Source organism: Molossus molossus, unplaced genomic scaffold (assembly GCF_014108415.1).
Source record: "Molossus molossus isolate mMolMol1 unplaced genomic scaffold, mMolMol1.p scaffold_m16_p_6, whole genome shotgun sequence".
In the NCBI taxonomy this organism is placed as follows: Eukaryota; Metazoa; Chordata; class Mammalia; order Chiroptera; family Molossidae; genus Molossus; species Molossus molossus.
The window spans coordinates 24,780,788-24,790,530 of NW_023425399.1; the positions used below are offsets into that span (position 1 = coordinate 24,780,788).

General features: G+C 54.3%; 1 protein-coding gene across 1 annotated transcript; it reads right to left on the bottom strand.

Annotated features, from left to right (window-relative positions):
* Positions 1 to 2,902: 2,902 nt before the first annotated feature.
* Positions 2,903 to 7,845, bottom strand: TMEM74B (transmembrane protein 74B). The gene is made up of 2 exons (XM_036245578.1): positions 7,821 to 7,845; positions 2,903 to 3,892 (listed from the first exon to the last, which is right to left on the bottom strand). The coding sequence occupies exon 2, from the start codon at positions 3,849 to 3,851 to the stop codon at positions 3,153 to 3,155; it is 699 nt and encodes a 232-aa protein (XP_036101471.1). The 5' UTR covers positions 3,852 to 3,892; positions 7,821 to 7,845; the 3' UTR covers positions 2,903 to 3,152.
* Positions 7,846 to 9,743: the final 1,898 nt, after the last annotated feature.

A 9,743-nucleotide genomic window follows, 5' to 3' on the forward strand; every position in this document is an offset into this window, starting at 1 on the left:
TTCCTTGAGGGAGAATCAGGCTGGTGTATCTCAGGTTCCTTAGCACCTTGCAAATGTCCCTCAAGACTAGCTAGGACCTGGCTGTCTCCTGACAAGGCTGGGGGAGAGGGGTCTTCTGCCATCAAGGATACCTCTCTACCTCTCCCACATAAAGTGGTGCCAGGCCCCTGAAAGAGGGAGGCAAGGTGAGTGTGCCGCTGTGGAGTAAGTCAAGAGGCAAGAGGCAGGAAGCAAGGTCAGGGAGGCCCAGGGGCCATATTGCTTAGGGTTTTATAGGCCACTGGGAGGGACGGACCCAGGGTAGGGGACCTAAAACCTATGCAATTTAGAGGGCCACCCTTTTAAAAAATCAAAATTATAAATAAAAACTGGACTCAGGGCCTTTGGAGCCTATGCAAGTGAGGAGCCCGCATGGTGAACCCTCTGGCCAGGGCAAGAATTTCTGCTTCTGCCTGGAGAGGGAGCCATTGACGGGTTTTGAGCAGAGGAGTGACCCGCTCCTGTTAACCTTTTAACAGGATGAATCTGGCTGTAGAATGGAGGATGGACCAGGAGCAGAGGGTGGGCAGTGGTCAGCCCTGGATCTGCCGATGGGTAGGAGAGGTGGGAGAGAAGACAGGCAGACAGCTAGCCCTGAGGTCTTAGGCCTAAGCCAGTTATCTCCAACTGAGGTGGGGAAGGAGAGCGGTCAGTGCCTGGACCTCATTCCATGCAGCTCTATCTTAGCTCTTCCCATCCCGAGCCTCAGTTCATTCACTTCACAGATAAGGAAAACTATATATTCAGGGAGGTGGAGTAATTTGCCTAATTGTCACAGTCAGTAAATAGCAGAGTCTGGATTCAAACCCAGGTTTCCCCAACTCCCCAATCGGTATCTGTTCTAATACACCAGGAAAAGCAAGATTTGGGACCGTAGCAGCATGTCTGGTGCGAGAGGCAGTTCCTGGAGGTGAGGCACGTTCCAGCGACCACAGGGCCATGGCATCTCTCCACACCCACCCCTAAAACACCTGCAAAGAAAGTTCTCGCACCCTCCACCACTCTCCTTCCTAACCTTGCTTCTCATCCACTGACTGGGAGCTTTCATCTGCAATCTGGGAGAAGTGTTTTTGGCATCTCTTAAGTTTCCTTAATTCACTGACAAGGTAATGACTGCCTCGACCCATTACACACACTTTCTGTGTTAGGATGGTAAGCAGGCGTCTCTGGCTTAGAGAAAACCTGAGATTCCTGGGACTTAATCTTCCAGTTGATTTAGCCCCCAAACACAATTCACTGAATTTAAACAGGAATTGATGGTCCCAGATGCATCCACTCAACAGGTTTGGTCTCCAAGTGAGCACCCCCACCCATCATGCAATCCACATGGCTTGGACTAGTATTTTTATATCATTATGAATTTGAAGGGCGTTAGCTCATCATTTGGGATGTTCGATTCTGCTGTAGTTCATCTAGAACAGCTCATGCCACTTTCTGCATCCACTCCTTGCTTGGAGCCAGGGAGACTGATACAGCGGTAGAAGCCCCGACTTGTGGTCTCTCACCATTTTGAAGCTTTGTTCTTCTCAAACCACATCCATCTTCAACAATAGGAACGGCACCTGGCAGGCCACGCTGAACAGCCTTGTCCCCTCCAGCCCTCCCCCGGCCCCCTGCTTCTGGCAAAACCTGCCAGCAGGAGCAGATATTTGATCTCTCCTAGAAGCTGTGATGTTAAACTGCCCAGATGTTCCCAACCAGACTGAAGGTTCAGGTTACAGCTATAATCAGGGCTGCTCTCCCCTTCAGACCCCATGCCCACCCCCAAGAGACAGTCAGGATCCATGGCCCACATGGCCAATTGTGATGGAGTCAGTAGGACCTGCATGGAGCCAGGGGGCTCACTGAAATGACCCCTTTAGGGTCTTCCCACCAGTGGCCTTGAAGGTACGTACCCTCAAAGCCTTCCAGGGCTACTCAGACTGGACGATGCCTCCCCCATCCTCAAACACCTGTATCTCCTTGCCCTCTAAAACCTACTTCCTTTCCTTGCCCAGAGTTTAGAAAGTCTGGACAGAGACTGGACACACACCACAAGAAAAACAGAACACACCGTGATCAATGTGGCTGGAGTTTCCAGGTCACCCGAATGCGCCTGATTTCTCCCCAAACATGTTAGCACTGCACTTGACTGCTAAGAAGTGGGGAGAAGGGGGAGGTTACAAATTCAGCACTAAGAAAAATTTCTTTTCTGCTATCAAAGTCAGGCCCAAGAGACATCCTCTGGAGGGGGAAGTAATGCAGGCCCACATCATGTCCATGGAAACACAACAAAGCCCTCACCCCTCTGGTAGAAAAGACCTCTCTTGTTCAGGGAGTTGGTGAAAACTGGGCACTTGACTTTGTGAAATGTGAGCTAAGATGTAGTCACTGCAGAAAATTCAATCCCAAAACAAGGCTGTAGCAAATTTTGGATTTAACCTGGCATTACTGGGAGGTGTAGGGGACTCTGGCAGGACTGTGCGAGCTCCTGGAGTTGCCCAGAAAATGGCACAAAGAACGGTCAGCACCCCCGACATCCTTCTTCCCTGAAGGAGTGGCCAGAGGCAGATACTGGGCGCTTATTCCTGGGGCAGAACCTGAGGGGCCCGAGGGATCGTCCAGTCCGACCCTCACTTTACAGTCAGGGGGCCTGGGGCCTGGGGCGGGGTCACTGCAGTGCTGACTTCTCCCCTCATTTAAAGCCAGCTCTCCCACCATAGATGGTCATAGCTGAAAGGGGTCCCTCAAAGTCACCAACACCCACACTTTGCTGATACGGACTACAGAGATCCTGGAATTTCCCCAGGCACAAAGAACAGGATGGGCAGCCTTTCAAACTGCTCTCAATCATCAGAAATGCCAAGAAACCTCATCCTCCAAGGGCAGCAGTTTCCAAACTTCTGTATTTTTAGCAGCAGAAGCCATCCTCCAAACAAAACCTAACGCAACACCTCAAGCTACAAAACAGATCAGGGGGCCAACCTCTACCATGGAGCCTGAGCCAGGCCCTGGGCTCCCCTTCCAGCACCCAGGACTCCTTCCCCAGGGCCTTGTGTGGAGCTCAGTCTAAAACCCAAGGCCTTGGGGGGCTTGTAGCCTTGGAGCTGAAGCAGCCAGAACAGGCTGCTTACTTAAGACCTCTGGAGGGTGTGGCTGGTCTCTGAGATCTGGACAACTTCGTTTTCCACCAGGCCCTGGCCCCCGTCCCCATTGAGCTGTCTCATGCGCAGGTTAATGGAGCCATAGGTCTTCCTGGAGCCCCTGCCAGTGACGAAGGTCGGCCGGCGGTAGAGCTCACCCTTGCACAGGGAGATCATCAGCAGCACCGACAAGAGCATGCCGCCCACTGTGAGCAGCCCCAGGCCTGCGATGATGCACTTGTCCAGGTGGGAGCCCAGGCGGGCATAGTACATCTCTAGTCGTTCCATCTCCCGTGCTGTCACTGAGTCCGGGTTGACGCGGGCCTCACGGGGAATGGCGTAAGCTGTCACCACCAGGAGGATCCCGCTCACCAGGAAAACCAGAGCAGAAACAAAGCCAAAGTCCACCGGGCGGCTCACGGGCTCCAGGCCTGGCCCCTCTTCTGAATGCAAGGACAGATCATCCCGCTGGGATCGGGGCCTCGAGGGGACACCCCCAGGAGGGCTGGGGGAGCTGCCCAGTCTGAGATCCCCAGGGTTCTGGAAATGGGTCTCATGCTCCTCTGAGGAGAAGCAGGCATTTTCCACACCCTCCCTGGATAGGGCCACCAGGCCTAGAGGAGCTGGTCTCCTTGGGGTGTGGGGACCATTGCTCAGTGTCTTCAGTTCCAGACCAGGGAGAGATGCCATTGGGAAGGAGGGCCCCAGCTCATCCCTTGGCCCCTTCGCAGCTGGAAGAGAAAACAGAAAGTTGGTCAAATTTAGCAAACCTCTACCCAAATCCTGGTGGTGTTGGATAGCACCCTGGGCCCCACGCGACGTGTAGATGAGCCAGGCACAGTTCCCACCTCGGGGCGCCTGCCAGATAGAGGGGCAGGTAGGGCATAAGACAGACAGCAGGGTCCATGCTAGGGTCCTGCTCCACCACTGGCTGGCACGTGGCTCTGGGCAATTCACTTATCCTCTTTGGGCCTCAGTTTCCCCATCTATTAAGTGACAGTACTACTACCACTCCCTACTTACCGGGGCTGATTTAGGGATTGAGATAATCCGTATAAAGCTCTCATAACAGTAAGTACTTAGTAAGTACCAGCGATGAGCTGTCGTTATGATGGAGAGACTTAGACACAGTGGATATCAGGTTTAAATCTCACCTTCACCACTTGAGCTCAGGCAAGGAATGCGACCTCTCCACTTTCAATTTTCTTATCCATTAAATGGGAATAAGCAAAATGCCTCCCTCATAGGGTTGATTTGATTTGAGGATTTCATAAGATGATGCATATAAGACTACAGCTGGTCCAATTAATGGACCCTGTTGTGTTGAAGTAAGAATGGCTGGGAGTGGGGGAGGGGTAGAGATGATGGAGGTGATGGGGGAACAAAGAGGAGAAAGTCAGGGGAGATTCTGGGAGTCGGTGGCATTTGAGCCAGATCTGAGAGGATGGGTGGGACCCCAGCAGTAAGAGCAGATGCAGGCATTCTGGACAGGGGGATGGGGTACCTCGGAGGTCAGCTGGACCAACTCTCAAAGAACTCTACAAGCCAAGCGAAGGAGCCAGGAGGTGAGGTGCTGGGGCCAGGAGTGCTGCCATCTGCCCAGGTTTCAGAAAGTTCTCTCTGGCTGCTGTGTGGAGGCCAGGGGTCCAGGGAAGAATCTGATGTGGTAAGGGGAGGCACAGATGGGAACTGAGAGGAAGGAGCATATTTGTGAGCCATGTCTGAAGTCAAAGCCAAATGCCTTTCTATAAGAAGATGGGGGAGGGGTTGGATGAGGACTACAGAAGGGGAGCTGGAGGGGAGAGGCTGGATGGGGACCACAGAAGGGGAGCTGCAGGGGAGGGGCTGGATGGGGACCACAGAAGGGGAGCTGCAGGGGAGGGGCTGGATGGGGACTAAAGAAGGGGAGCTGCAGGGGAGGGGGAGCTATCCCACCCAATACCTGAACACACACCTGCACAGGTAGGCAGGCAGCCAAAGGACACCAACGTAGAGCCCAGGGGCCGCCTTTGGCTCACAGAAGTTTTGTGGGGTGTTTTTGTTTGTTTCTGATCTGTTCATTTGTTTTGGGTGAAGTATTTGCCAATTTTTAAATAGCAAAATATTTTACATTTTAAGCTTTGGATTCCTGGCTTCTCTTACAAAACAGTAGGAATCTCGCCACCCTAGGCCCCCATTCTCTCACAATAAACTCAGCTGGAGTTGATGATGGAGTCCTCCCATTGGCAGAGCCGGTGCTGTCCCCCACAGGTCCCAGGGCAGCCCCCTTCCCCAGCTGGCATGCAAAATTCCTGGTCCCACAGCAGAACTACTGTTCCCCATACACACCGATGTCCTGGGAGTACGTACGCCCAGGGCAATTCACTTATCCTCTTTGGGCCTCAGCTTCCCCACTGACCCAAGTCCCCACACTGTACAGATCCCCAGTTGCAGAGTGGCTCACATACTCTGGTGTGTCTACATACACACATACACATGATTCTAGATGTTTCTCTGCACTCCCATGCCTGAGTTTATTTTCCAGTGCACTGATGTTCCGTGTGTGTGTGTATGTGTATGTGTGTGTAGTGTTTGTGCGTGTGTGGGGGGAGTATGAGTAAATGAATGAATGAACGAACAAACCTAAAAGAGCCTCAGTGCAGCAAGACACATTTTTCTATCTTTCTGATCTTTTTTCCAACATGGACTTGCACTGGACACACAGGGCCTTTCATCTGAGTACAAAGCCTGTTTCCACTTACAACCCATTTCTATCACCACATTCCTCTTTCCTGAGTTCTAATTTAACAATGTTTACTGAGCACCTACACTCCCTGTTGGGCCCTATAGTGGGCACTTTCTCGGTAGTATCTGATATAACTTTCACCAGCCGCCGCCGAGAGCAGGAATTACAATCTCCATTTGACAAAAACGTGGCCAAGATCCCATGGCAAGCATGCAGGCGCCTAAGAATTGTTATCACCTACAAACTGCAACCCCACACACTCCTGCACCAAGTGGAGGAGGCAGCGTTCCACTCTCCCTCCCTGGCTCTTCCAGCCCTCACTCCAGACTCTACTCTATCCCACTATTCAACAGCCACTCTGAGCGGCTTGAGGGCAGGGAAATGTGTGAATTCCATCTGCATCACTACCTCCCTGCACAGGGCTTAGAACACAGGCAGTCCCCAGGAAGGGCTTGGCAACCTGCCCATGGAGACAGTCTCTCCCACACAAGGGTGAGGGAGGCCTACTCAAGGCCAGGCCCTGCCCAGACTGCTCCCACTCCCAGTAAACCAAGAGAAAAGGTATGTTTGGCTTTTCTACTCTTGGCACCAAAAGCATTTTCCTGAGTGCCCAGCTACAAACAGGGACCGGCAGTGACGGCTGCTGCCCAGTGGGTGTCCAGATGTACCCACCCCACCCCACCCCACCCCACCCCCAGGTCTTCAACACTTTCCAGAGAACTCAGCTCCTGCCATGGCACAAGAACCACCTTCCCAGCGTGGCACACTGATGCCTCAGTATCCCTGAGAAAATTCAGGGCACCCACATTCTGGTGGCAGGGCTCTCTTTCACCAGCTGGAACTCGAAACTTTTTCCTTAGGATGCCAGAGTTAGGAAGAGGGCAGAGAAAAAGGAGACTCCCTCTCACACACAGGTTCAGAGATTCCCACATGCCCAATCAATTGCCCAAAACATAAGAAACAGGTAAATTGACAAACATGCTGGGGTCCAATGCTCACACCAGGCAACTATGTTGGTGACACTCTAATTTCATCTGTAGGACCTGAAAGGTACACCCCAGTTCTAAACTCACACCTCCAGGGGCCATTTCCACATGCAGCACCTACAGACATGGGAAGCCACAGTGTGACCCATAGATTCGTGGGCCACACTGGTACCCACACCCAGAAGGTATAAAGCTGGACACACACACACACACACACACACACACACACACAGGCAACTACCCCCAAGGCTGCTAAGATCTCAACCAGACCCACCAAGACTCACCCGGGGCCACACTTTTACCCACACTCCTAAGGGATAAGGCTGGTTACACACACACACACATTTACCCACAGTCATAAGGGATAAGGCTGGTTACACACACACACACACACACACACACACACACTTAACTACCCCCAGGGCTGCTAAGATCTCAGCCAAAGCCACCAAGACGCACCCGGGCCCAGCACCCCACGCACCGCGTGCACTAACACGCGGAAAGACAGACGTACAGCGGGCGTGGGTGAAGCTTCACAAAAACCAAATGACAGATACACGCACGAGTTGTACACAAAGCCTTGGGCGCGCACATACGCACAACGCCGGTCCACGCTGTTATACCCAAAGTTCCGCGCAGGAAGCGCCAACACCCGGCAGCCCGCCGCACCGCGCGCCCGCCCGCCCGTAGCTCACACCCCCTGCTTCTGCCCTTGACCACGAACGCGGCCGGGCCGGGCCAGGCTGAACCGGGCCGGGCAGCGCCAATGGCAGGGTTGCCAGGCGGCCCGGGAAGACCAGGCTCCGCGAGGGGCGGCGTGCGCCCGGGTCCCCTCGCCGCATGTCCTCTGGCCGGGCCGCGAGGTCAGGCGAGCTCCCTGTCGCCGCCCCTCCCCGCCTCGGGCCTCAGCCTCCCAACGCCCCCGCAGTCATCTCTCCGCGTGCCTACCTGCGCCGGGCCTCCCTCCCTGCCGCCCCACGCGGGCGAGGGCGCGTCCTCCCCGGCGCCCACCCGCTTCCCTGCAGCCGGCGCCCGACCGCCGGCGTCTCCGCTGCGGCGCAGCCCGGGAGGGCGCGGGCCCGGCCGCCACAGTCAGTCCCTCCCCAGCTCCTGCCCCGTTCCCGGCCCGCGCGGAGCCGCTGCCGAGGCGCACGTACCTGCTCGCGCCGCCCTGGGCTGCACGGCGGCGGCGGCGGCCGCGGGGGGCTCGGGGGAGGAGGGACAAGAGAAGGGGCGGGAGCCGGGGATCGCCGAGCGCAGCGGATCGTGCTCCGCCCGCGGCCGGCGAGGGCGCCCGGAGAGTTAGCGTGGGGAGGGACAGGGAGGCGGGTAACAGGCTGGAGTAAGGATGGGGGCACCAAGCTCCATCCTTCTCCTCCTCCCCTTAGGGGTTATCTGCTGGCTAGGGGGACAGAAGCTTCGAGCGCGAGTTGCCGGGGCGCAGGGGCGGGGCGGGGGGGTACTGAAGAAGACCCCTCCCCGCCGCTTGCCTGTCTCCCCCGCTGGGGAGCCCCGACTGCGTCAAGCTCAGATGCTGCTCCGGCCCCGACCCTGCCCTCTCTCGCCCAACACACCCGGCCCCAGGTAGGACCCAGGTCTTTAGGTCCGGACGGTCTTCACAGACTCGTGCGGCTCCGTGGCTCAAGGACGCCACCTGAAGGCTGAAAGAAAGCCTTTGACGAACCCCCCCTCCCCACACGCACACACACACCCACCACCACCTTTACCCCTACTCTTTTTTCTCAGTGGAACAGTGGGGTGCACAGCCCCGCTCTTGGTCCCCTGGACCCCCGAGTGGTGGGTGTGGGTGAACAGATGGTGAGTAGGGTGACTTTCACTGTTTCTTTCCATTACAGGGCCCAAATTAAGGTGAATTAAGTGAGGTGCCCAGAGCCCAGGCCAAGTTTAAAGAGTTTAGGCTGAAGATCGGTGGCCACCAGCGTGGCCTCAGTTAAGTCCTCTGGCTCTGTGAGCCTCCGTATTCACCCCTGCTGATGGGATTGTCAACGTAAGAAACGTTCAGTCCTGTAAAGAATTTTGTGAGTTTATTTGAGCCTAACTGTCCGCAAATGCTGGGAAGCAAAACCTCAACGAATTGAGATAATGCCTCTGAGAATGGCAGTTTTGCACCTTAATTTATACATTACAATCAAAAGAGAAGACATAAATCGGTTACAGGAAATCCATTGGTGATAGATTAGGGAGGTGGGAGAAAGCAAAGCGGGGAAATCGCTGAGATTGGGTAAAAAGTACAATGATAGACACATCCTTCTACATAGGTGGGTACAGGATAGTAGTTAACAGTCAACAATTAACATAATAATAACAGTGAGGGGATTTGTGGTTTCCGCCCTGGTGTATAGGTTGTGCCCTGAGGGTTCTGGAAAAAGGGAAGTTACCCCACATTCCAAAAGGTATGTTATCTTAGATGCAAACAACAACAAAGAAGAAAAAGAAGAAGAAGAAGCAGAAGAAGCAGCAGCAATAGGCTCAATTAAGGTGAAAATTACCTTTGTCAGGGAAGATGCTGGTCTAGGACATGACTACCTGCCATAAACTGCTTTTACTTAAAAAGTTTACATTTCAGACCATCCTTTGTGATTACTTTAGGTCTTTGAGTTTGCAAGGCTATCACGCAGGCTTTCTCCGAGATTGTCAGGTTAGCATGTGGTCCCTTTTCGTCCAGAGGATCATAAAAGTGCAGGCTCCCTGGGCTTTGAGAGGGTTAGCAGAGGTTGGCCATCTGGAAGGATAAGCAGAGGAGCCCTGTCCTGGCTCCTCAAGACACTTTATCGGAGCCTGACCTGTCCTGCTCCAAAGGCCTGTGTCGTTCTCAACAACCAGGAGAGCTGAGGTCATACTGGAATCCAG